This window comes from Musa acuminata, chromosome BXJ2-2 (assembly GCF_036884655.1).
Source record: "Musa acuminata AAA Group cultivar baxijiao chromosome BXJ2-2, Cavendish_Baxijiao_AAA, whole genome shotgun sequence".
Lineage (NCBI taxonomy): Eukaryota > Viridiplantae > Streptophyta > Magnoliopsida > Zingiberales > Musaceae > Musa > Musa acuminata.
Window position 1 is genome coordinate 23,415,091 of NC_088339.1, and position 26,499 is coordinate 23,441,589.

The 26,499-nt window shown below is 41.2% G+C and overlaps 4 protein-coding genes across 4 annotated transcripts; 3 read left to right on the plus strand and 1 right to left on the minus strand.

Annotated features, from left to right (window-relative positions):
• The first annotated feature begins 1,782 nt into the window (after positions 1 to 1,782).
• LOC135604958 (uncharacterized) lies at positions 1,783 to 6,565 on the plus strand. Its single transcript, XM_065094610.1, has 5 exons — positions 1,783 to 2,234; positions 3,243 to 3,399; positions 5,424 to 5,644; positions 5,976 to 6,149; positions 6,235 to 6,565. Exons 1-5 carry the CDS (start codon positions 1,992 to 1,994, stop codon positions 6,319 to 6,321), a joined length of 882 nt encoding a protein of 293 aa, XP_064950682.1. The 5' UTR covers positions 1,783 to 1,991; the 3' UTR covers positions 6,322 to 6,565.
• A 632-nt stretch (positions 6,566 to 7,197) lies between these two features.
• Positions 7,198 to 19,753, plus strand: LOC135605431 (pre-mRNA-processing-splicing factor 8A). Its single transcript, XM_065095504.1, has 26 exons — positions 7,198 to 7,607; positions 8,487 to 8,610; positions 8,694 to 8,786; positions 9,040 to 9,430; positions 9,689 to 10,178; positions 10,286 to 11,076; positions 11,267 to 11,352; positions 11,431 to 11,613; positions 11,902 to 12,216; positions 12,301 to 12,605; positions 12,684 to 13,138; positions 13,280 to 13,406; positions 14,122 to 14,363; positions 14,453 to 14,576; positions 14,650 to 14,839; positions 14,935 to 15,042; positions 15,955 to 16,208; positions 16,327 to 16,943; positions 17,022 to 17,128; positions 17,210 to 17,464; positions 17,554 to 18,027; positions 18,116 to 18,277; positions 18,355 to 18,552; positions 18,639 to 18,917; positions 19,005 to 19,247; positions 19,336 to 19,753. The coding sequence occupies exons 1-26, from the start codon at positions 7,324 to 7,326 to the stop codon at positions 19,525 to 19,527; spliced, it is 7,089 nt and encodes a 2,362-aa protein (XP_064951576.1). The 5' UTR covers positions 7,198 to 7,323; the 3' UTR covers positions 19,528 to 19,753.
• Positions 19,754 to 19,908: 155 nt separating this feature from the next.
• LOC135605432 (probable arabinosyltransferase ARAD1) lies at positions 19,909 to 22,967 on the plus strand. The gene is made up of 3 exons (XM_065095505.1): positions 19,909 to 20,559; positions 20,907 to 21,157; positions 22,214 to 22,967. The coding sequence occupies exons 1-3, from the start codon at positions 19,962 to 19,964 to the stop codon at positions 22,763 to 22,765; spliced, it is 1,401 nt and encodes a 466-aa protein (XP_064951577.1). The 5' UTR covers positions 19,909 to 19,961; the 3' UTR covers positions 22,766 to 22,967.
• Positions 22,968 to 23,552: 585 nt separating this feature from the next.
• LOC103972564 (F-box protein SKIP2-like) lies at positions 23,553 to 25,726 on the minus strand. The gene has a single exon (XM_009386921.3). The coding sequence runs from the start codon at positions 25,430 to 25,432 to the stop codon at positions 23,684 to 23,686; it is 1,749 nt and encodes a 582-aa protein (XP_009385196.2). The 5' UTR covers positions 25,433 to 25,726; the 3' UTR covers positions 23,553 to 23,683.
• Positions 25,727 to 26,499: the final 773 nt, after the last annotated feature.

Genomic DNA, 26,499 nt, shown 5'->3' on the forward strand with positions numbered 1-26,499 from the left:
TGTCATATTTATAAAGTTGGTGCGTAATGGTTTGTGATAGTTCTTCCCTTCACAATCAATAAGAAATTTTGAATTGATCTGCTTCAGGTTTCAAAACTTCTGAAGCAGCGAACCCAAGCAAGCTGCAAAGTGCTTTTGACAAGTTAGTGCCTAATCTCCTCATTGTTGGCAATCAGTTCAACAAAGTCTATGTTGCTTTTCTTAGTTTAGAAATGTAAGGAGACTAATTCTTCAGGATTTGGGCACCATGACTTGGTTTGAATCCAACTCATAGCCTCTGGGAACTTTTTGATGGTTAGTTCCCTGGAACCCAAGATGTCCAATATTGAAAGTTTTCTAGTTTTCTTAATCCTTAAACATGTTATTCATCATAGCTTATATTCAAATATGCATCAGGGAACTGCAAAGGCTTGTCAAGAAGCAAATTCCAGTAATTCAAATGGAAAACCTACAGTATGTTTATGTTTACCTTATCATGATTCAGTGTCCAGATGTAGTTATTTAGATAATATATCATATTTTGATCATAGTAGATGTTATATATCTTTGCATGCCAAGTTTGTATTAGCATATTTGAGCATGTATCCCTTCGGTTAATATCCATCAAAACTTTGTTAGCTATCTGGAGTTAAAAATGTTAATAATTTATAATGTTTAGAGTAAGGTTTGTAATACCGTATCGTACCGATATTTTGACCTGGGCTCGGTACCGGTACGGTACGATATACCGAGCGGTACACCCAGGTGTATCGAGCACTGTAGCACTGCTACAGTGCTACGGTACTACAGTGCACTGCTACAGTGTGGACCGATACTGGACGGTCCGCGTATCACTGATCTATCGGACCGATACGTACCATCCATACCGGGCGGTACGATTTGGTATGGCAGACACTGGTTTAGAGTCCCTTTGTAATTCTCATGCAACTATTTTGAAGCGTATTTTCAATGGGATATTAATATTTTTTAGGAGTTTTAATGTCTTTTCTCTTGTAGTCGGAAATTAACAACATGTACATTTTATAAAATTGATTTATATATAAATATATGCCCCTAAATTGGGTTCAATGCATGTATATTTATTTATTGGCATTTTACCTTAGAAAAGTCTTTTATAATTGATTTTTATTGGATGACTTTCCTTTATAGAAATTATCAGGAGGTTTTTCTTTTAGAATAAAGTCCAATTTTATAAGTCTATTCTCTGAACCGATTCACTAAATCAGCTTGGATCGATCAGGTTAGTAAACCGATTCAATCCCATTTTTCCTTTTGTCTTTTTATCTCCTTTCCTTCTCTCTTCTTATATTTTTCTACTCTTTTCTTTGTTGTCCCAAAAAAAAAAAAATCGAACCAATTTGATTCAATTTATTTTAAATTTCACATTCAAATTCATAAAAAAAACCATGTAATAAAACTAAAAAGACAAGGATGTAGTTGTTTATTAATGAAAAAAAATCCTCTTCATAATTTCTCAATAAAGGATCACCCGATAAAAACTAATTAGTAATGTTTTTTCTAGTTAAGTTGTACTATATTTATCTTTGATATCCCGCCCGTCTTCAAAGCGATTACGGGATGTGGTTTCCCACCTGCAGTACGCTTCCAAAACTACCCCTGCCTATCAAGCAACAGGCATCCAATTGACATTACCAACTTACGTACCTGCCTCAATATATAAGGAAGCAACAGAGAGGTTGTGTGGGTCCCCCGCATGTTGGGCCATAAACGACCCGGGAAAGTTCTTTTTATTCTTGCCACGGAAGGAACATTAATTTTGTCGCCTCATATGTTTGCTTACGTCCCCAACTCCGAACCCACCTCCGAAATCGAGACGAGGACCCCTATAAAACCCCAAACCCCACTCTCTTTGGTCTTGGTCTCCCTCGCCGAGGATCGATCCTTAGAGGCCGAGAAGGGTTGGAAGAGGTATCGACCAGCGAAGGTTTCAGCCCCGAGGACTGCAACTACGAGACGGTTCAGACGCCACCATGCCTGCCGTAGTGGTCTGTGGGAAGAGGTCTTCTTCCATCTTCGAGGATCTCCACCTCCACACCCCTCCCCCGGCATCCAAGAGGGCCCGCTGCGCTTCCGGTGCCTTCCTCCCTACCCCCGCGCTACGGCTCTCCCCCCTTGCCGACCGGGACAACGGTGAAAACAGCGGCGAGGGTACTAATCTGTTTGCGGCTAATCTTGCTCATCTGCGGTCTCTGTTTCCGGAAATGGACCATCAGGTTCGAAGCCACTCCATTCTCTTTCTTCTTTATTGTCCCGCTCTAAATATTGCTGTTCTTGGTGTAGGATGGATTGGTTTTATGAATTCATGTAGAAAGATGGGCTTTTAATCATGTTATACTCAACCTTGGATTTATTCAGTGTGTCGTCAACTTTTCAGCACTCCAACTCAGGATAGTATGTTTGATTTGGTAGAATTTCATTTATCTCAGCTAATACATTATTAGAAAAACTGTACTGGTTTTGGCATAGTTTTCTGTCCTGAATTCGTGAACCTTCTGAAGGCATCAAGGTCCAGCAAAGTGTATACAGTTAATTGATAATAATTTACCCAATTATAGAACGGAAAAGTAGGTTGACTTCGATTTTGGACCTGGGTTGTGTTTTCCTTTTGTTTTTGATTCTTTATTTTTTTCTTTAAATTAAAACATAATCAGCAGTCAACGGATCAGTGATTAGGTGTGTACACATTTGCTGCGGGGTGCCAGATTCCTATGCCAGTGGCCTCTGTGAGGATGACAACCTCTGAATCACTGTTCTTAGCTGGCACTTGTCTGAGTGATTCTGGTGAAATTGGAAATTCAAGTTTCTTCTGACGCCCGGTGGATTTGGTTTTTAACTGCTGGTTTTGGTTTTAGAATTTAGTTGCTGACCTAAGGAGCCTCAAAAGGCCAATTTGAAGTATTCTCGGATGCTGTTAGGCTTTGTCTTTCCTATAATTCTGTGTTCCCTATTTCTATTACAGAAAATGATCATTGAACATTGGTATATGAGTGACAGCCCTGTCTATCGACCCATACTATATTCTTGGTTAAGAACCTATCCTATGTGATATTCAGAAATCAGCTTGTGGTTGTCTCAATCTGTTGCATGTTTGCATATTTCAATAATTTCCTATTGATTTGAACTGTACTAACTTCAGGATTATTTGAGCAAGTCTTGAAACTGTGTAAGCTGGGGCGTATTGTTGCATATGTTAGCTGATAAATGGTTATGACTTTCTGCAGCTTCTTGAACGGGCACTTGAAGAATCAGGAAATGACTTGGATTCTGCCTTACAAAGCTTGAATGATCTCCATTTAGAAACAACAAAATTTAACTTGGATTCTTCTGTTAGCAAATCTGAAATTGGGGTTGAGACAAATGTTCAGCCTTCAACTGAAGGTGTGCATGCATCGCAATATCAATGCTTTTAAGCTTCTATTCTCTATTTAGTATCTTAAGTGCATTTCATTTGTTTATTTTTTTATATGTTAACACAGGTTTTTCTTTCTCTAAGTGGACTCTAGCATGTTAATAGAAGATTTGCATTCTTTTAAGTTCACGTTACTATAGCTCTCAATGTTTACAAGTGACAAGTACTTAAGAAACATATTGATTCTTTTCTTTTATTGTCTTTATTTGATCAAGTTATAGCAGTATGGGTTCTCTTAAATTTGTAATGTTTATCGTCTGTTTATTTTTCTTTTCTTTATTTATGTCTGTTTATTGCTTAAGTTGGTGATAGTCACTCACAAGCTGGTACTTATGGCTGTGTTTTGTTTGGCGGTCGGCACAAGGCAATAGTTTGTGTATGTATTACTCTGTGCACACAATACCACAAAGATATTTGCAATTAGCCTTTTATGAGAATTTGTGTTAATAGTGTTAATCTTACCATGCAAAACTCTAATTATGAGTTTTACTTGTTTTTTAATTATTAATATCTTTTTTACCAGAAACTGTTGCTGGGGTTATAATATTAGATTATTTTTTTTCATCTTTTCCCTAAATGTACTCTTTGCTTTGGTGTCACATTATATACACATACTAAGAAACTTTGTTAGTCATAAAGTCAAATTTGCAATTGTTTTGCCATTTTTATTCGTAGAGATCATATACTGTTTAACTATCTCTTCTACATGTCGAACCTTTTGAAATTTATTTCAATAAAACCTCCGGCTATGTTTTGGATATGTGATTGTGATTTGTATGATTTTAACTGCAGTTTTATGCGGCAAATGGCAAACTTAGAATCTGTTTTTATTTTTTTCATAGCCATGATTGTGTCTGTTGGAACCTTGATCAGGTTAAACAGGGTCCATTCAGGCTATCAACCATGATAATTGATACTTAGAATAAATTTGATGATATTTATTGGAACCTCGATCAGGATAAGCAGGCTCAGGTTACCATCCATGATATTTGATGCTGAGAATAAATTTGTGTAATTTCAGGCAAATTATTTTCTTTTTGTTTGGAAAGCAAATTTCTAATTTTTTTCAGGTTACCATCCATGATATTTGATGCTTAGAAAAATTTGTGTAATTTTAGTCAAATTCTTTTATTTTATTTTGGGAAAGCAAAATTCTATTTGTTTTCCTGATTCCATGAAGGAACTAAGCTTGTGAATGTGTTATAATGTTGTAAGGAGATACTCAGTCCTTAATATGCTTACTGCTTTGTATATATTTGATGTTCTTTGCAACACAATGTTTGTAGTCATCAAGATGGTATGCTTCATGATGCTTTCTACCTTTGAACCTCTAAGTAGTTAGTCCAGCAACTAGTTTCATCAGAAATGTGATTTTAAGGATGAACATCCGTATGTGATGCTTTCATGTGGAAACCATTTGTAACTAAATGTCATTTTTTCTGTGTCTTGTTCATGGATAAACGAGGGTGTTCTAAGTTAGCAGATGTGATTATTTGACTTATAAAACTAGTTGAAGAGGTTCTGTGTTTGTCTTTTCGTTTACAAGTATGCCATCAAGTTCACATAATTCATGATTAATTAAGTAACATTTGATTTTAATTCTTCGCTACAGGTAGTATTCCTAGGCAGTATATGTCGTGTCTTTTTATCTTTGTAATCAGCTAATCTTGACTTTACCTGGGAAGTAATAAGCTCTATATAAACCATGTATCTCTTTGCTTAATATCTTTGGTAGTTTTCAGGTTATCTCTGTATATTACACACTGATTTATCTGAAGGCTACATGAAATAAGCAGATTCTTTTAGTCTCCTAGCCAGTAACCTATTATTAAGGGTTTAAAATTTCTGGAATTTCCTTCGGTCTTTTTTTTTACTTTCTGGAATTGTCTAGGTGGACTAAATTTATGATTAGCACTTCATGTTCACCGAAATGTGCACCTCTGAGACATGGAAGGTTTATTCTTTTCACCTGACGTATTTGGATATTTGACAGGTGTGATCAACACAAATGGTGTGGATCAAGTTGCTTCAGGTCTATCTGCTGCAGATGTTCTCCCAAAAGATGGATCTGAATGGGTTGAGCTGTTTGTGAGAGAGATGATGAATGCAACTGATATGGATGATGCAAGGTCTCGTGCATCCAGAGTACTGGAGAGTGTGGAGAAGTGGATAATGGCTCATGCTACAACTGAAGCACTGCAAAGCTTCCACAAGGTATTTATGGGTTTAGAAATTATGACCATATAATGAGGGATGTTAGGCGGTAGTAGTAAATTATTTTTGCGTCCGCTGGTTAAGGACTTGTGCCAGCAATTTAGCGGTAAAACTTTTTTGGCACATTCACATTTATGTCTCTAGTAATGTTGGTCTTTTGTTTCTCATTTTTGTGTGGTTTTGGTAAATGCCATGTGGTGGTGGAACTATTGCAGAACATTCATGTTAGAAGTTTCCAGTAATGTCTTTCTCCGCATGTATGTCGTAGTAGTAAGTGCCAGTAGTAAGATTGATTTGTTTCTTTTTTGGATACCGTCTGGACATGGAACAGGAAAACACTAACCTGAAAAATCAGTTGGAGGTGCTGCTTAAAGAGAATACTATTCTGAAGCATGCAGTGGCAATCCAGCATGGTCGCCAGAAAGATTACAATGAGAAAAGCCAGGAGCTGCAGCATCTGAGGCATCTTGTATCACAGTATCAAGAGCAGTTAAAGACTCTTGAGGTATTCAGATCTTTTGTTTACATTCGTTTTATCATGCCTTTTACAATGCCCTAATGAATTCCCTGAATGATGTGTTCATTGGCAGTTCAATAACTATGCTCTCTCGGTTCATCTGAAAGAGGCTCAGCAATGTAACTCCATTACGGGACGCTGCAATCCAGATGTATTCTGATAGAAAGAAAAGATCGATGTACTGTCATCAGTTGTACGCGTTTGTAGTTACATACATTAATCCTTTTCAGATTATGTATTGATGAGAATTTCCATTGATATGTGGACTTGTCATAATCATTTTTACTGTACCTAAAAGAAGCATTGACTTTGTGAGGCATCAGCTTAGACAGTCAAATGTGATACAGCCAAATGCATGATGTGTGGAATCCCAAAATGATCTCAGGGGAGAGGACATTACATTATGGGTCCCTCATTAGCGGGATCGGGGAGGATGAATGTAAACAATCTTTATTTGGAGAGGCTGTTAATGTGGCTTTTGAATCGAATTTGGTTTTTCAAAGTCTCAAAGTTTATCGTTTGTATCAAAACTTACGCTCTAATCTTTAGATCATTGTTAAATAGTTTATATACGAGTCATTATTTTAATTTTTTTCCTTTTTTACGGGGACTACTGTTTCGGGTTTGAACAGTTAAAGCCGTATGATCCAATCAAACTCCCCATCAATATTCGTGTTCAAAACTTCATGGGCAACAAGACGAGCGGTTGATGGAGCATAAGATGCTACGATCACAGGGGAACACGGATCTCAAAGATCACCCCGTCACTCCTCCACGTAATGGATTGCAAGAACCACGCAACGTTCTTGGTTTGACTGAATCACCCCTGAGCGCTTACGGGCCGTGTTGTTTCCAAGGAATACGAGAAGCGTAAGGCGGGCCCCATTTCAGGTACTTCAGTGGTATATTCACACGTAGCCGAGTCAGGAAAACCAAGAAGAAATCGTCCTCGACTCGCCCGAGTCGGTGTCGAACCGCCACCGCCATTTGGACACCATACCCGATCCGAACTCTTATAAAAATCCCGCAACTCGTTCGCCTTTTACCGTCCGTCATCAAATCCTTCTCCCCTCAGTCACTCCGCGACCCAAACCCTAGGACGAGGAAGCAGCGGTCTTGTCCCCCTTCGTCCGGCGATTTTGACTCAGAGGTAGAGTTAGAGATGTGGAACGGTGGCGCTTCGTCGTCGTCCTCGTCCTCGTCTGCAGTCCCGATGGCGCCGCCAGGAACGGTGCCAGGGGCCGGGATGCCCCCGCCCCCGCCGCCGGCGGTGCAGCCGTCGTACAGCATCCCGCCTTCTCCCGCGGAGTTAGAGGCGCAGCTGGTGGAGAAGGCCAGGAAGTGGCACCAGCTTAACTCCAAGAGATATGGGGACAAGAGGAAGTTCGGGTTTGTCGAGACCCAGAAGGAGGATATGCCTCCGGAACACGTCAGAAAGATTATCAGGTGCTCCCTTCTTTTCTTTATCTCTAGTGCTATTGCTTCTGATTCCGTTGGGAAGGTTTAGGGTTTCACCGAACATGTGAAAATTTGGGGATTTTGTTCACTAGACTGTAGTGAAAAAAGCTTAGAATGCTTTTAGATCTATAGAAATTGGTACCAATTTTTAGCACGATAGTCATTTGCTGATTTAAAGTAGTGAAATCTAGGAGATAGTTCTGCAATCGTACCAGAAATTGTAGTTAGGTTCCTTTTCCCCACCGACCTTTACATGTAATTTTCTATTTTAAGAAATTTTTGGATACATACAGTATCCAATTTCATCTACTAGATTGTTAATAGCTATAGAAGTGTACAGTAGGTTATATTCGTTTGGTACGCTAAATTTTTTATTCAATGGATAAGTTATGCTGCGACACAAGATATATGCATGCGAGTTTAAAGAATAAGTTTTCTTTGATTATAAATACATATACTTCACACCTTTTGAGCACATATGTGTCTTATTTATGGATGTTTATATTGATCATGAACTGTTAAAATAAGAAGTCTCGGATAAAATCTACTTTGATTTGTTGCATATGTTGGATTCGTTGCTAGGGAAGTTTCCAAACCTTCATTTCTATATTATAAAATTTATCTTGGATGACATTTTAACATTTAAAATTTCATTTGCACTATATTCTTGCCTTTATAGTTGTCTGGTAAACATAGACATGGAGTTGACGTTTGGGTTTAATTTGTGCTGTTCTCTTGGAGACTTGAACTAGTTTTAATTATTATTTGCATCATAAGTTAGCCTTCATAAGTAAACTGGTTTTCGGTCAATGGATGAGAGCTAGTATCAATTCAATGAACGTTTTGCTGCTCTCCCACTCGTTACAGAGACCATGGAGACATGTCCTCAAAGAAATATCGCCATGACAAACGTGTGTACCTTGGAGCTTTGAAGTTTGTTCCTCATGCAGTTTACAAGTTGCTTGAGAACATGCCCATGCCATGGGAGCAGGTACTTGTACATCTTGTCTTATCTTTTTAAATTTAGGTAATTATTTCTCCTTGATCTTCTAACAGAATCTTTTTTGGATCTAGGTTCGTAATGTGAGGATCTTGTATCATATAACTGGTGCAATCACGTTTGTGAATGAGATCCCATGGGTGGCTGAACCTATATACTTAGCACAGGTATGTAGCATTGATCTGCAAGATATGTTTCTGCAGAATAGCTTCCGTTATAGAGAGCTAAAAATTTCTAGGCTAGCTTTGGAGCTTACTATGTGTGTGTGTGTGTGTGTGTGGTCCCATTCAGTTAATCTAAGTAGACAAATAAGATAAAGATGTTTTTGATGTTACAAAAAGTTGTTTTGGTATCATATCATGATTTATTCATTGGTAAAGTCCACTCCTCTAAATTATCTTATTTCATGTGCCTTTGTAGTGGGGTACAATGTGGATCATGATGCGAAGGGAAAAAAGAGACCGAAGGCATTTCAAAAGAATGCGGTTTCCACCTTTTGATGATGAAGAGCCTCCACTAGACTATGCTGACAATTTATTAGATGTGGAACCCTTGGAGGCTATTCAGTTAGAACTAGATGAGGAAGAAGATGCTGCTGTATATACATGGTTCTATGATCATAAACCTCTTGTTAAAACAAAGCTTATAAATGGTCCTAGTTACAGAAGGTGGCACCTTTCACTTCCGATTATGGCAAATCTTCATCGGCTTGCAGGACAACTACTTTCTGATCTAATTGATCGCAATTATTTTTACTTGTTCGATATGGAGTCATTCTTTACTGCTAAAGCATTGAACATGTGCATACCCGGTATATTTTTCTTTCTATTATTTTCTCTGCATTTATAGATGATGATATTGCCTGCCTTGACATATCAATTTGTTATTTGTCGAGAAGTCGCTTTGATTGTTATGCTGTATCACTTAAATTTGTCATATGATTATGTAATTACCTGCATTCACTTGTTTAGGTATAAAGCTTTTACATATGGATGCATGCGTGAACTGTAATTTCTTCATTGTTCTTTCTCCTATAAATTGAAATCTTAGCTCAGTTCGGTCATCGCAGGAGGTCCCAAGTTTGAGCCATTGTATCGTGACATGGAAAAAGGAGACGAAGATTGGAATGAATTTAATGACATCAATAAGCTTATCATTCGTCAGCCATTAAGAACAGAATACAGGATAGCATTTCCTCATCTGTACAACAATAGGCCAAGGAAAGTGAAGCTTAGTGTGTACCACACTCCCATGATAATGTACATAAAAGCCGAGGATCCTGATTTGCCTGCATTTTATTTTGATCCCTTGATAAACCCAATTTCTTCGATTAACAAGGTTGACCGTCGAGAGAGGAGAGTACATGAAGGAGATGATGAGGATGACTTTTACCTTCCAGATGGAGTTGAACCTCTTCTACATGAGACCCAGTTGTATACTGATACGACAGCGGCTGGAGTCTCATTGTTGTTTGCACCACGCCCATTTAATACGAGGTCTGGTCGAACGAGACGAGCTGAAGATATACCTCTTGTGTCAGAATGGTACAAGGAGCATTGGTATGTTGGTCTTCTGCTGAATTTGCTGTGTTTGTTCCCTTTTATGATTGTTTTTTGTTCAACTTGATTTGCTTCTTGTCTAATGATGCTGCTTCTATTGTTCACAGTCCTCCATCATACCCAGTCAAAGTTCGTGTCAGTTATCAGAAGCTATTGAAATGCTATGTATTGAATGAATTGCATCATCGACCTCCCAAAGCTCAGAAGAAGAAGCACTTGTTCCGGTCTTTGCAGGCAACTAAATTCTTCCAAACGACAGAGTTAGATTGGGTTGAAGCAGGATTACAAGTTTGTAAGCAAGGTTACAATATGCTGAACCTGTTGATTCATCGTAAAAATCTTAATTATCTTCACCTTGATTATAACTTCAATTTGAAACCTGTGAAAACGCTCACCACTAAGGAGCGTAAAAAGTCACGTTTTGGAAATGCTTTTCATTTGTGTCGGGAGATTCTCCGTTTGACAAAGCTAGTTGTTGATGCTAATGTTCAGTTCCGCCTGGGAAATGTTGATGCTTTTCAATTAGCTGATGGTCTTCAGTATATATTCTCTCATGTTGGCCAGCTGACTGGTATGTACCGTTATAAGTACCGTCTGATGCGGCAGATCAGAATGTGTAAAGACTTGAAGCACTTGATTTATTACCGTTTTAATACTGGTCCCGTTGGGAAGGGACCTGGCTGTGGGTTTTGGGCTCCCATGTGGAGGGTGTGGCTGTTCTTCCTTCGTGGTATTGTACCATTGTTAGAAAGATGGTTGGGTAATTTACTTGCACGCCAGTTTGAAGGTCGTCATTCTAAAGGAGTTGCAAAGACTGTTACAAAGCAACGAGTTGAAAGCCACTTCGATTTGGAGCTTCGGGCTGCTGTGATGCATGATATTCTTGATGCAATGCCTGGTAAGTCCATGAACTACATCTTGATTCTTTTGACCACAATTGTACTATGCATCACATTTGTTAGTTGGCACATTTTGTATCAGCTCCTAAATGTTATTTTCTAACAAAATTATGACCTCTTTTTCTCTGTTTGGATAGTTCCCATAATATATTTTGTGAGATAATAAACTAGTAAATATGTATTATGCAGAGGGCATTAAGCAAAATAAGGCAAGGACTATTTTACAACATCTCAGTGAAGCGTGGCGCTGTTGGAAAGCCAACATTCCATGGAAGGTAAAAGAACTTTTTGATCTTTAGCATGCATGTATGCTTGTTCTTTCTTGCTTGCCTCATTCTTCTAGTCAATTTCAGGTTCCCGGACTTCCAGTGCCGATTGAGAATATGATTCTCCGTTATGTGAAATCCAAAGCAGATTGGTGGACAAATGTTGCTCACTACAATCGTGAACGTATTAGAAGAGGTGCAACTGTCGATAAGACGGTTTGTCGAAAAAATCTGGGAAGATTAACTCGATTATGGTTAAAGGCTGAGCAGGTAAATGGAATTCAGTTCCTTTCAGTTTTGATTTCAGCCTTAATGGTGTATGCTTTCAAGTATTAATATTTGTCATCATCAAGTGTCTCTCTACCCATGCTTTTCTATTAATTTTCTTAAGTTCTTCTTTGTCTTCCATCATTTACAAGCCCAAGTTCTGTTTTCTTCCTTGCATTTTCATCTTTGATATCTAGTTCAATGTTTTTTTTATTTTTTGGGTTCTTTTTTGTGATGAGTGAATGATGTTAATCTTAGCTGTTTGACAAACCATATCCTTGTCATATCCAGGAAAGACAACACAACTACTTGAAAGATGGTCCATATGTCACCCCAGAAGAAGCTGTGGCTATCTATACCACTACTGTTCATTGGTTGGAATCAAGGAAGTTTTCAGCTATACCATTTCCACCATTGTCATACAAACACGACACTAAACTTCTTATCCTGGCGTTAGAGAGGCTGAAAGAGTCTTACAGTGTGGCAGTAAGACTGAACCAATCACAGAGGGAAGAATTGGGTCTTATTGAACAAGCCTATGACAACCCTCATGAGGCTTTATCAAGGATAAAACGTCATTTGCTCACACAGCGTGCCTTCAAGGAGGTAAACCCATTGACAATAATGTCACATGATCATCCTTAGAGTTTGTCATTTGATGTTTGGTGCTAATATTTTCATCCTTCACAGGTTGGCATTGAGTTCATGGATTTGTATAGTTATCTGATTCCTGTTTATGAAATTGAACCTCTTGAGAAAATCACGGATGCATACCTTGATCAGTATTTGTGGTATGAAGGTGACAAAAGACACCTCTTCCCTAATTGGGTCAAGCCTGCAGATTCAGAACCACCACCTCTTCTAGTATACAAATGGTGTCAAGGTATAAATAACTTACAAGGCGTATGGGATACTAGTGATGGCCAGTGTGTTGTGATGCTGCAAACAAAGTTTGAGAAGTTCTTTGAGAAAATTGATTTGACCATGCTTAACAGGTAATCTTTGAGAAAATTGCTTGCAAATTATTCTGAAACTATTAATTGCATGTGTCTAATCTGGTTTACTCTTTGCAGGCTTTTACGTTTGGTTCTGGACCACAACATTGCTGATTATGTAACTGCTAAAAACAATGTTGTATTGTCATACAAAGACATGAGCCATACAAACTCTTATGGTCTCATTCGTGGTCTGCAGTTTGCTTCTTTTGTTGTACAATATTATGGGCTTGTGCTTGACTTGTTGCTTCTTGGTTTAACCAGAGGCAGCGAAATTGCTGGTCCTCCTCAAATGCCGAATGAATTCATTACATATGCAGACACCAGAGTCGAGACTAGGCATCCGATTCGATTATATTCCCGTTATATTGATAAAGTACACATATTATTCCGTTTCACTCATGAAGAAGCACGAGATCTCATTCAACGATATCTTACAGAACATCCAGATCCAAACAATGAAAACATGGTTGGGTATAACAATAAGAAGTGCTGGCCGAGAGATGCAAGAATGAGGCTGATGAAACATGATGGTAGGTCACTTCATCCCATTGACCCTATTTTCCTTATCTTTTATTATTCTCGTCCTTTTTGCAATGGTGCTTATAGTATTTTTGTAGTTCTGCTGGTTCATGAATGTCTTCAATGACTTCTTCGTCTTGTTTATATTGCAGTCAATCTTGGGCGAAGCGTCTTTTGGGATATGAAGAATCGACTTCCTCGAAGTATCACAACATTGGAATGGGAAAACAGCTTTGTTTCTGTTTATAGCAAGGACAACCCCAATCTTCTTTTCAGCATGTAAGGATATTTATTCTTTTACTTATCTTCTCAGATAGTTTATGGCTGTGCAGATTATAGTGTTTGTTTCCAATGTGTATGTTTTGACATGAGCAACTTTATAAACTGTTATATGTCTTTGCAGGCCTGAATTGGTTTTCCTAGTATGTTTTTATCTACAACAATAGCACCTTGTTTGTAAAATATCCTCTGTACCTCTACATCATTGTGCTAATTGTCTATAATCTTCTTGGAATTTTTCACTTTTTGTTGGCAGTTTACATTTAGGTAATTATGAATTCATGAAAACCCAACTTGCTGGCAATATGCAACCTGTGTTGGACTTTATTTTTTAAAAAAAAGTTGTCTCTCTTGCTTTAAATTATTATATTTTCCAAATCACTGTTGCTTTATGTATAATACCATGTGTATGTATAAATTAGCACAGTCTACTATGACTTTTTGGGTGTTAGCAAATTTTCAAGTTTTCTATAGCTTTTCTTTGTTTGAAATATCAATGGTATTTCTAGTTCTACCTCTTATTGTTGTTCACTTCTGTGGACTTCTGTCCACCCTTTACAAACTTCCTTGTGTGAACTGTTTGTTCAGTTATTAAAGCTATAGGTAAAGGAGTTTCTTTTTTTTTTCCCCAGCTGTCTGTCTTTTAGAAAGAGATAAGTTCCAAAGAGTTAGTGATGTGTCCTCCTTACTGTTTGTAAATTATATTGGATTCCAGGTGTGGATTCGAGGTTCGGATATTACCTAAAGTAAGAATGACTCAAGAGGCTTTTAGTAACACTAAAGATGGAGTTTGGAACTTGCAAAATGAGCAAACCAAGGAGAGAACAGCAATAGCTTTCTTACGCGTTGATGATGAGCACATGAAGGTGTTTGAGAATCGTGTGAGACAGATTCTTATGTCGTCGGGATCTACTACCTTTACCAAGATTGTTAACAAATGGAATACAGCTCTTATTGGTACTGCTGAACTGACTTTAGAACTAGACACTTTTGGGCATCAATTAGACTGTTTAGCTTATTTATATTTCTATTTACTTGTTTCATAGGTCTTATGACATATTTCCGAGAAGCAACTGTGCATACACAAGAGTTGTTGGATTTGCTGGTCAAGTGTGAAAACAAGATACAGACTCGTATCAAAATTGGATTAAATTCCAAGATGCCTAGCAGGTAAGCATTGTTACAATCTATGGCAGTATGGTCATGCTTGCATGTTTGACTTCCAATCACTTCTATTCGACAGATTTCCTCCTGTCATTTTTTACACACCAAAGGAAATTGGAGGCCTTGGCATGTTGTCTATGGGTCACATATTGATCCCGCAGAGTGATCTACGCTATAGCCAGCAAACAGATGTCGGAGTAACACATTTTAGAAGTGGTATGAGTCATGAGGAAGATCAACTCATTCCCAATCTTTACCGCTACATACAGGTTTCTTGTCCAAGCTTTTATTGCCTTGATGTTTTATTTTGGTACATGTACTTCCTATTTGTTGATTTTGCTGGTGACATCTTCAATTTCTCCAGCCCTGGGAGAGTGAGTTTATTGATTCACAGCGTGTATGGGCTGAATATGCACTGAAGAGACAGGAAGCACAATCACAAAATAGACGACTGACTCTTGAGGATCTAGAGGTATTTGTTTTGATTAATGAGTTTATCTTTATTATACTAATTAGAATATGCTACTTGTTTTTTTAATAATGGGTTTGTTCCTGATCTCTCGCCGTGAAAGCCAGCATACTGTTGTTACCTTAGGTGGCAGCACCTGATTGCTTTGTCTATGAAGGAGTGAGTTATATTGCTCCAAATGGACAACTACTGTGTTTTTGCTATGGTAGAGTTACTTAAATACACTATAAAATTAATTTAGGTATCATCATGTTGTAAATGGTTGCGTATTTGTAGGTGTTAAAAGAATCTGTGAGTTCATTAATTGCATTTTTAGTGCAATTGATGAGCTGATGATTCCACACAGGAAAAGACCATGTTATGGATAATTTTTAACATAAATGTGTAGTTTACAAGTAGGAACAGTATGACTCCGACTGTATGGCAAGGCATTTTAGAATTTGCCTTAAGTCACAATCTGTCATCATGATATTCTTTAGAAGTTTCCCTCATGATAGATGGCTCAGTAACACAAGTAGATTCTTTCACCAGAGCCCATAACCACCTGGAATGAGAAGGCAGCTCTTGTTTTTCTTACATCTTTTATAGTTATCGGGTGCTGTATATATGTATATATTGGGGGCTTTTTTTCACTCATGATATGTTGACAGCATTCTTTCTTCTCTCTCTTTGCTTATATCATTTTAGCATATTCTTATTATTCTTCACTTCTTTTTCTTCTTGTGGTTTGTATTGTGTTGTACTTGACTTTTCGTGTCTGTGTGGCTTTTTAAAGGGCAGGAGTAAAAGAGTAGTAATTATTCAGAAATGCAAATTGATGGATAGTATTTTCTTCAAGAAAAATAACTGGATAACCTACTGTAGCTATATTATTCCTGTGTTACTAATTGACATCAATTATTTTTTAAATTTTAGGATTCCTGGGATAGGGGCATACCTCGAATTAACACCCTGTTCCAGAAAGACCGACATACTCTCGCATATGACAAGGGATGGAGAGTTCGTACTGATTTTAAACAGTATCAAGTTTTGAAGCAGAATCCATTTTGGTGGACCCACCAGCGGCATGATGGCAAGCTTTGGAACTTGAATAATTACCGGACTGATGTTATCCAAGCACTTGGAGGTGTAGAAGGAATTCTGGAACACACCTTGTTTAAAGGGACATAGTAAGTAGAAATTAACATGCTTTACTAATAATGGTGTTTGTTTGACAATCTTAAGGGTCTTTCATCCTATCAGTATCTTTATTCCATATATTCAACTAATTGTGGTCATCCATTTCAGTTTCCCAACCTGGGAAGGTCTCTTCTGGGAGAAGGCATCTGGATTTGAGGAGTCTATGAAGTATAAGAAACTAACGAATGCACAGCGTTCAGGTCTAAATCAAATTCCAAACCGTAGGTTTACTTTGTGGTGGTCTCCCACCATCAATCGTGCAAATGTGTATGTGGGCTTCCAGGTTCAGCTTGATCTTACAGGGATATTCATGCATGGAAAAATTCCTACTCTGAAGATATCTTTGATTCAGATATTCCGTGCTCATCTTTGGCAAAAGATTCATGAGAGTGTTGTTATGGACCTGTGCCAAGTTTTGGATCAAGAACTGGATGCATTAGAAATAGAGACTGTGCAGAAAGAGACTATACATCCAAGGAAAAGCTACAAGATGAATAGTTCTTGTGCTGATGTTCTCCTCTTTGCTGCACATAGATGGCCCATGTCCAAACCAAGCCTAGTTGCTGAGTCAAAGGATGTTTTTGATCAAAAAGCAAGCAATAAATACTGGATTGATGTGCAACTTCGTTGGGGTGACTATGACTCCCATGACATAGAACGTTATACTAGGGCCAAGTTTATGGATTATACAACAGACAATATGTCCATATATCCATCACCCACTGGTATGTCTTGCATAATTGACTTGATATTCACTAGGAATTCTGTAATCATCTGGAAACTTGCTAACTATTTCTCTGTAGGTGTCATGATCGGATTAGATTTGGCATATAACCTGCATTCAGCCTTCGGCAATTGGTTCCCTGGATCGAAGCCTTTATTGGCTCAAGCAATGAACAAGATCATGAAGGTATAAATTTATCAAATCTTGGTTCTTTAGAATTTATGCCTGCTGCCACCAGTTTTGCTTACTCTTGATGTTTAAATGTAGTCAAACCCAGCATTGTATGTTCTGAGAGAGCGCATAAGGAAAGGTCTGCAGCTGTATTCATCTGAGCCAACTGAACCATATCTCTCATCACAGAACTATGGGGAGATTTTCAGCAACCAAATCATATGGTTTGTTGATGACACAAATGTGTATAGAGTAACAATACATAAAACTTTCGAGGGAAATCTCACTACTAAGCCCATAAATGGTGCCATATTTATATTCAACCCAAGAACAGGACAGCTATTTCTGAAGGTTGTCATTTCTTTTAATACTTGTTTAAGTTAGCTTGGAACCCTTTGATGTAATGTGTTAAACATTTAACTGCTGGTATGTTCTCACAGGTTATCCATACAAGTGTCTGGGCAGGGCAAAAGCGTCTTGGGCAGCTGGCCAAGTGGAAAACTGCGGAAGAAGTAGCTGCTCTTGTGCGGTCGTTGCCTGTCGAAGAGCAGCCAAAGCAAATTATTGTCACGCGCAAAGGAATGTTGGATCCTCTAGAGGTCCACTTGCTCGATTTTCCCAACATTGTAATCAAGGGTAGTGAGCTACAATTGCCCTTCCAGGCTTGCTTAAAGATTGAAAAGTTTGGTGATCTAATTTTGAAGGCTACTGAACCTCAGATGGTTCTGTTTAATATTTATGATGATTGGTTGAAAAGTATATCATCATACACTGCCTTCTCCCGTCTTATATTGATATTGCGGGCACTGCATGTGAACAATGAGAAAGCAAAGATGTTATTGAAGCCTGACAAGACAATCATCACTGAACCACATCATATCTGGCCTTCTCTGACAGATGATCAGTGGATGAAGGTAAAACTTGGAAGTTGTTTACTAGCATCTTTTATTGTTTTTCTTTACCACTTAATTTTATGGATTACTAAGAAAAAAACTGATTCAGGTGGAGGTTGCGCTTAGAGATCTCATACTTTCTGACTATGCAAAAAAGAACAATGTGAACACATCCGCACTGACGCAGTCTGAAATCCGTGACATAATACTTGGTGCAGAGATTGCTCCACCCTCACAGCAGAGACAACAGATTGCTGAAATCGAGAAACAGGTTCGTATTTGCTCGAATGTGCTGCTTGGAACTCTATTCCTTACTTTTGTCTTCAAAATGGTTTTCTCTGTCTGTAGGCCAAAGAAGCTAGTCAATTAACGGCCGTTACAACCAGGACAACAAATGTGCATGGTGATGAGCTTATAGTCACCACTACTAGCCCATACGAGCAGCAAGCATTTGGTTCCAAGACCGACTGGCGAGTGAGGGCTATTTCAGCTACAAATCTTTATCTTCGTGTTAATCACATTTATGTGAACTCAGATGACATCAAGGTACTAAAGCTGAACTTATAATATTTATCATCTTAAACCTACAATTTCAAATGTTTATTGCAATAAACTGGTTTTTCAATCAACAGGAGACTGGATACACTTACATCATGCCCAAGAACATATTGAAGAAGTTTATCTGCATAGCGGATCTGAGAACTCAGATTTCTGGTTACCTGTACGGGTTGAGCCCCCAAGATAACCCACAAGTGAAGGAGATCCGTTGCATTGTCATGCCACCCCAATGGGGGACACATCAGCAGGTCCATCTACCATCAGCGCTACCTGAGCACGACTTCTTGAATGACTTGGAGCCTCTGGGATGGATGCACACACAACCTAATGAGCTTCCTCAACTATCTCCACAGGTTAATATTCCTACTTTTGTTTCTTCTTCTATTTTGCAATGTGATTCTAAGAATCGTGTTCATGTTTCTGCATTTGTTCCCCTGCAGGATCTGACAGCCCATTCTCGGGTACTGGAGAACAATAAGCAGTGGGATGGAGAGAAGTGCATTATTTTGACCTGCAGCTTCACTCCGGGATCCTGTTCCTTGACTGCATACAAGTTAACCCCATCAGGTTACGAATGGGGTCGAGTCAACAAGGACACTGGAAGCAACCCCCATGGTTATCTACCAACACACTACGAGAAAGTGCAGATGCTTCTCAGCGATCGTTTCTTGGGATTCTACATGGTAATACATCTTTCTATTCACAGTCTTGTTCTCTAACTTATGATAACATCCCATTTGTCTTAAACCTAAACAACGATGTCAATCTCAGGTCCCTGACAATGGTCCTTGGAACTACAATTTCATGGGAGTGAAGCACACCGCAAGCATGCGATACGGTGTAAAGCTGGGAACGCCAAGGGATTACTACCACGAGGATCACCGGCCGACCCATTTCCTGGAGTTTAGTAATCTGGAAGAGGGGGATGCTGCAGAGGCAGACAGGGAGGATACCTTTACGTAGTGAGACTGTTGTACGACTTTGTACTGAGTTAGATGTATGTATCAGACTGAGATGATGATGCTACCTTTTCTTCATGTTGTCCTGGAAATTATAGACAGTAATTTCTTGATGCATCCTTTGCTTTTTTGCTTTATACTCGGCGTCGTAGGTAAAAGGAGGCGACATAACTGATATGTTCTTATTCTATTCTCGTGTATTGTATTATTGTTATTGAGTTTTCATTCAACTCTTTTTTGGTTTTGGTTGACATAATGATAAAAGATTTGTAATTTTAGAATACGAATTGTATACGGTAATTGTTATTTAGGAGACACGAAGGTAATTGATGACGAAAGCAACCGGTTCGTCTATTTGCGAAGCATTCATTTAAACCCATTTAGAAGCTGCTCAAGTCAGTCTCGTTGGGAGCAAACCGAGGCCGGTGGAGGAAAGCCATGAAGGCCTCCGTGCCCCTTCTTGCATTCATCCTCCTCGCCTTCGCTCTCCTTCTCATCTCCTCCCGATTCAACCCTTCCCCCTCTCCAAAATCCCTCCTTTCCTCGAGCCCTACGCTCCATTCCGCCCCCCGCCTCAAGGTCTTCGTCGCCGACCTTCCCCGCTCCCTCAACTACGGCCTCCTCGACGAGTACTGGACGCTCTCCACCCCAGACTCCCGGATCGGCGTCGACCCCGACGCCGGTCTCCGGCCTGCCGCCGCCGCTGCGGCGCCCTGGAAGCCCTACCCGGAGAATCCTCTCATCAAGCAGTACAGCGCTGAGTACTGGCTGCTGGGGGACCTCGAGACGCCCAGCGGGCGGAGGGGGAGCTCGTTCGCCGAGAGGGTGTACGACCTGGACCGCGCCGACGTGGTGTTCGTGCCGTTCTTTGCCACGCTGAGCGCGGAGATGGAGCTCGGGTGGGGGAGGAAAGGCGGGTTCTTGAAAAAGGAGGGGAACGAGGATTACAGGCGGCAGAGGGAGGTGGTGGATCGGATCAGGGAATCGGAGGCGTGGAGGAGATCCGGCGGGCGGGATCACGTGTTCGTCTTGACTGGTAAGGGTTCTTGATGTAAGTGCGATCTTTCAGTGCATTATTAGATCATCCAACCTTCTGCTTCCTTTGTGCCCTCGATTGCTGTGGCTATTGTTTTCAACACTAAAATTGCAAGAGAAATGATTAGCTTAGGTGTCTGGTGAATCAAGTGTCACTATGACAAGTAACGCACTGAGAGGTGCGAATAGAAGGGTTCGTCTCAGCATCTGGGTGACGCCTGCTTCGATTGGCAGTGTGTGTGAATATCTATTGCGTTTTGTTGCGCTTCAACTACTGTTGCATTAGCTTCTTGTGCCTCAGTCTCTGGATTGTCAGGTTGCGTTAAAACTTGGGGCTTTCTTTGGCAGATCCGGTAGCTACTTGGCACGTGAGAAGCGAGATAGCTCCTGCTATTCTTCTAGTGGTTGATTTTGGTGGTTGGTACAAGATTGACTCTAAAGAATCTGCCAACTCTTCAAATATGATACATCACACTCAGGTTTCATTGCTCAAAGATGTGATTGTGCCTTACACCCATCTGCTACCTAGATTGCGATTGTCAGAGAATCGACATAGGCGTAACCTTCTCTACTTCAAAGGGGCTAAACATAGGCACCGGGTTAGTCTTCTTCCTTAAAATTTATTACTCATTATTAAGATATTATAGGATAAGGGCTTCCGCCTTTGAATTGCAACAGCACAACAAATTTTCTGCTTTTGTTCCACTCTAGATTTTTTTAATTTGCATGTATATCGCCTAACTTGTGTGCTCATGTAATCTTGTTTATTTATGTATTCTGATGGGGACTATTGTTGCAACCCCCACCTTGTTGGCTAGGGAACAGCAACAGGAATTTAAATGAACTTATTATGGAGCCCTCTCCTTCAAAGAGATATTTAGTGGTCACCGCTTTTCTTCGATCCAGCTGTCATGCTTTTACATGATATATTGTTTGATTTCCTTTTTTGCATGAAGTAATGAATTTAAAGTACCATAATTTTTAAGGAGAAAGCAGCTGAGTAATGAAATATAACTTGGAAACTGTTTTTTGATTCGTTGAAGAATTCTGCTGAGTCATGTTAGTAACAGATGCATTACATTTAGAAAATGTTTTTTTGGGTATCTTTTCATCAAACATATTTATTTGATTTTTATCGTTAAACAGCTGCCTGACATCAGACTCAATTATGGTTGTCAAATTATGCTTTAGTTCATTTCTTTGCTTGCCTGTCTGGAACTCCAAAGTCACTGTAGAATTTCCTGAATTACAGTTCATTTCCTATATTTTCTTTTTTATCAAAAGTGTAAAATTTTTTCCTGCAAGTGGGCCTTTTACCAACAAGTAATGTGGAATTGGGGAATACCAATCAAATACCTAAGCTAAGAAAATGTCTATGGAATTGATTGCCTGAATTGTAATATTTACATTCACAATCACTGCCTGATTGGTTACATATTTAGTCACATAGAATATCATCATCTGATTTATGTTTGTTTCTCATTCAAAGTTAACCAATATTAGCAGACATTCTTGTTTGTCATCTTACTGCCTAGCTTGTTAGATGCAATGATGTCTAGCTACATCTATATTAGTTACAAGTTTGTTGCCTTTCTCATGTTATTACTACACTTAGAAGCCATGAAGTTGAATCCTAAATCTTGCATCTATTGCAGGGAGGGTTGGTTCGTGAAAAATTATGGGATTTGTTGGTTAATGAGCCTGGTGTTATCATGGAAGAAGGTTTTCCTAATGCCACCGGTCGGGAGCAGTCGATTAAAGGAATGCGTTCCTCAGAATTTTGTTTGCATCCTGCAGGAGATACCCCCACCTCATGTCGCCTCTTTGATGTCATTCTTAGTCTTTGTATACCAGTCATCGTCAGTGATGAAATCGAGCTCCCATTTGAAGGAATGATAGACTACTCAGATTTCTCAGTTTTTGTGCCTGTCAGCAAAGCATTGCAACCGAAGTGGCTAGTAAATTACTTGAGGAGTATTTCTGAACAGCGTAAACGTAGATATCGCCTGAATATGGCACAAGTTCAGCCTGTTTTTGAGTATGATAACGGCAATCCTGGTGGCATAGGACCTGTTCCTCCTGCTGGTGCGGTGAACCACATTTGGAGAAAGATCTATCAGAAGTTACCGGTAATCAGGGAAGCAATAATCCGGGAAAAGCGAAAACCCGAAGGTGTTTCAATCCCACTGCGCTGTCACTGCACTTGATCAGCTGTCTTGCTCCGAGTGTTTGGTTACTGAGCCATCTAACCAAACGATGATCTATTCATTCTCTTGTAACATGTTAATTACATGTAAAGTCTTTTTTTCAGCTGCTCTAAGATCGTCACAAATATGCAGAAACTGGAAATGATTGATAGTAGTTCTATTCTATTCATATACTACTTCCCGGATCTCATGTTTATCTTTAGACTTTACTTTGTGTGTGTGTCTGCTCGCTCGTTATACCTTGCTAATACTTGTGAATTATGTTCTTTGTGAATCCAGCAACAGGATCCAAGGGCAGATTCTTGAGGTTAAAGGTATGCATGCATGAACTCAGATATATTTTGCAGGAGCCCTCTTCGCTCACCATTGTCCGCTCAGCTCATCCTCCCCAACTCTTCCTCACGCAAACTTCCTCCGCTCAGACCCTCTCGATCCAAGCAGATTACCGAGGTTAGAGGTAAGCAGCCCAACAGCAACAGGAAGAGATTGGGCGAGAAGTCCACTAAGGTAAGCTCATCTAGGATTCAAGATTGTTGTGTTTGATGAATAGTGACTAATATTTATCCTTTTTTTTAGTCAATATGGTGTGTATAACATATCGAAATATTATTTAAAATTGTTATAATAGTCATCTATTTTAGCATCATAATTGGATGGTCAAGCATTCACTTCATGAAGAGTGGGCAATGGCGACCAGTCGAGCAGCTTCGCTGTGAACAAGCTTCTCTTTTCACGTACATTTCGTCGAACACATTGTCGAATTATCTTCTTAGCCTCCTTTCATAAGTTATTATGAAGAAAAATATGTTATTATTGTTGATGTTTCACTGTGTTTTAAGCAGCAGTTCTACAACTTGTTGAGAAGCACGAAGGTTTATACTACACTTGCTGAGAAAGCCGAGGGCTCCCCTTCCCCTCTCACGTACGACTGTGACTGGAATTGCTGCTTCCATGAGACCATCTCCTTAGGGCAGAGGCCACTAAGTTCCTTCTGGTGGCGAAAAAGCCCGCCCGCTTCTTCTTACCCGGCCACCTGCCCTGACTGCCCACACCATCGACCAGAGGACGTGGCAGCTCGCTGCCGCCTATGGCCGCCGCTATACCAAATTCCTCCAAGGCACTCCCCTCCTCCGTTGCCTCCTGTTGCTGGTCGTCGGTCGACCCGTCGTTGACCTCCAGGTTGACCGCCAACTTCCCGTGTCTGCTCGCCACCAGCCGATCCGCGCAATCTGGCGTCACTCCGGAGCACCTCTTCACCGTCATCTTCACCAGCTTTGGGCACCCCGCGGCGAGAGCCTCCATCCCTTGGTCGGACACCGGGCATTCCTTGATGCAGAGCTTCTTCAGAGACGTGCACTTGGAGGCAATGCATGCGACCTCGGCATCCCCAATGGTCTCGCTGCCGCAGAGAGCTAGGCGCTCCAAGCTGCCGCAGTTGCTTGCTATGAGCTCCAAGCTCCGGTACGTGGGATTGAGCCCAGCGAGGACCAGTTCTCCGAGGCCGGTGCATCGCTGTGCCACGGCCTGGAGGCCCACGTCGCCGATACTGTTCGCCTTCCAGCCGTCGATGTGGAGCTTGCGGAGGCGGTGGCAGCGGTCCGCGATGGTGGCGAGGCCTGCGTCGGTGCACTCCGGCGTCTTGACGAGGCGGAGGATCTCGAGATCGATGCAGCCGGACAGGGCGGTGAGACCGCTGTCGGTCACCTGCAGCCTCTCCAGGTGTATCTCAACGATCAAGGGGACCTTAACGGCTATGTCCTGCAGGAGCGGATCCCAGTCGCCGGAGCAGCGGATGAGCTTGAGCGTCTTGAGGTTTGGGGATCCGGCGATGAATGGCGCGAAGCACTGTCCGTTGTACAGGTCCTCAAGGCAGAGGGAGCGGAGTGAGGCGGCACCGGCGACGAGATCGGCGGTGGCGGAGGGGTCGTGGAGACCGCGGAGGCGCTTGATGGAGAGGTCTTCCAGGAGGGGACACCCGCGGAGGACGACGTCGATGCCCCTGGCGCCAAAGGTGCAGGAGCTGACGGAGAGCTCGCGGAGGCCCGGGCAGTGCCGGGCAATGGCTTCCATGCCGGCCACGGTGAGTGCGCGGCAGGCACGGAGCTTGAGGCTGACCAGGCCGGGGAAGCTCACCGCGACGAGGGCGAGGGCCTCGTCACCGATGCTGTCGTGGCGGCGGCCGCACTGAAGGGCAAGCCTGGAGACGCCATCGAAGCGGCCAAAGATGGCGGGCGCCACATCGGACAGTGCAGCGCGGGCGTCGAGGGAGAGGCTGCGGCGGCTGCAGCTTTCCACGGCGAGCCACCGCCGGCACACCAGGGAGCAGCTCTTTCGGTCGCCGGAGCCGAGGGACTGGAAGACGAGAGCAAGACACTCGTCGGGGAGGTCAGCGGTGTAGTCCCTCGTCAACGAGACGCCTCCCATTGCCGGAGGCGCGTCGGTGAGGCGGCTGGAGGCGGATTGGCCCATGCACAGCGACGGAGAGGCAACTGTTAGCGGACCTGCCGGCGTAACCAAGATTTCGATGATTGGGGCTCGACGTAGTCCGCCGCTGTCGTGGGGTTTATAAACCGTGAGCGTGAAGTGGATCGAAAGCGATGACGGAGAGAGAGAGAGAGAGAGAGAGAGAGATGGACGCGTCAAAGGGAGAGTGCGCGTAGAGACCATAGACTGCGACGACAAGAAGCGTGCATCCACGCGGTAGTAAGATGCTATCGCACAGCAGATGAAGAGCTCAGATTAGACTTCTCCCTTTTTGACTGTTCATAAGGGGCAGTCGCAACACGCAGCGGTACTCTCGACTCGATTTGAGATCAGCTACTACAACACGTACGGGTCACCGGTTCTCTCCAAAGGAGAACACAACTCCTCCATCCAAGAAGATTCCGAGGAACTGCTTCCAGGTTTGCCATGCAGAGGACGAAACGTAACGAGTTCGCCATAGGCTCTGTCAGTGCAGAGAGAGAGAGAGAGAGAGAGAGAGAGAGAGAGCGAGTATAGTTTTTGGCTGCAACCAACGATCGAGCACTTGATCTGTAAGAGCCACGCAAAGGTGATCCAGTTTCCAGCATCTCATTGGACCTCTAATCTTTTGCCAAGAGACCATTGGATCCAAACGCAGATGAAGCGTTGTGGAAGTCGCCGTCGCAGACCGGTGTATGGTGGAGTCATCCTCCATTTCAGCTTTCTACCTCTCGTTTGTGGTCCACTGAAACACAAAGTCGTCTTCCGCTCCCACAGTCGCAGCGATCTCCGGCGTAGTTGGTCGTGGTGGAACGTGTCATCAACGACTGGTCTATGTGAGTGACAGTGATTCGTGCGTTGCCCCACCAAGACCGAGGCATGTATACCACACCTTTGTTCTGTTCTGGGAATCTGAGGTTGACTGGGTTGGAGCGTTCAGTTTGGTTGGTTCTGCAGTAGGGAATGGACTGTCTAGAAGAGTGGACTGTGACACCGAATGTCAAGTTCAGAAGTCAAATGTTCTTTACGTTGCCTGACGTTCCGAGTTGATCATCATCTTTCAAAACCTGCAAACATTCTCTGGCCTCTATAATTTTTTTTTTCTTTTTCTTGGTATGAGAAATATATTTTCGAAACAATTTTATCGGTATCATTCCAATTTTCTTTACGTGTAGGATTTAATTTCTTCTCTGTATCGTTCTAATTTTATCGGATGTCTTCTCAAAAAGATATTAGTGACTTCTTCTTAACCATCCTCTTTGAATTGATAT

Excerpts from the sequence above, each read along its gene's own strand:
- LOC135604958 (XM_065094610.1), top strand. The coding sequence starts at position 1,992 with ATGCCTGCCGTAGTGGTCTGTGGGAAGAGGTCTTCTTCCATCTTCGAG. Across the intron at positions 3,400-5,423 it reads TGTTCAGCCTTCAACTGAAG|GTGTGATCAACACAAATGGT; the intron begins GTGTGCATGCAT and ends GATATTTGACAG. Across the intron at positions 5,645-5,975 it reads CACTGCAAAGCTTCCACAAG|GAAAACACTAACCTGAAAAA; the intron begins GTATTTATGGGT and ends GACATGGAACAG.
- LOC135605431 (XM_065095504.1), top strand. The coding sequence starts at position 7,324 with ATGTGGAACGGTGGCGCTTCGTCGTCGTCCTCGTCCTCGTCTGCAGTC. Across the intron at positions 8,787-9,039 it reads AACCTATATACTTAGCACAG|TGGGGTACAATGTGGATCAT; the intron begins GTATGTAGCATT and ends GTGCCTTTGTAG. Across the intron at positions 16,944-17,021 it reads CATATATCCATCACCCACTG|GTGTCATGATCGGATTAGAT; the intron begins GTATGTCTTGCA and ends ATTTCTCTGTAG.
- LOC135605432 (XM_065095505.1), top strand. The coding sequence starts at position 19,962 with ATGAAGGCCTCCGTGCCCCTTCTTGCATTCATCCTCCTCGCCTTCGCT. Across the intron at positions 20,560-20,906 it reads TCACGTGTTCGTCTTGACTG|ATCCGGTAGCTACTTGGCAC; the intron begins GTAAGGGTTCTT and ends TTTCTTTGGCAG. Across the intron at positions 21,158-22,213 it reads GGGCTAAACATAGGCACCGG|GGAGGGTTGGTTCGTGAAAA; the intron begins GTTAGTCTTCTT and ends CATCTATTGCAG.
- LOC103972564 (XM_009386921.3), bottom strand. The coding sequence starts at position 25,432 with ATGGTCTCTACGCGCACTCTCCCTTTGACGCGTCCATCTCTCTCTCTC.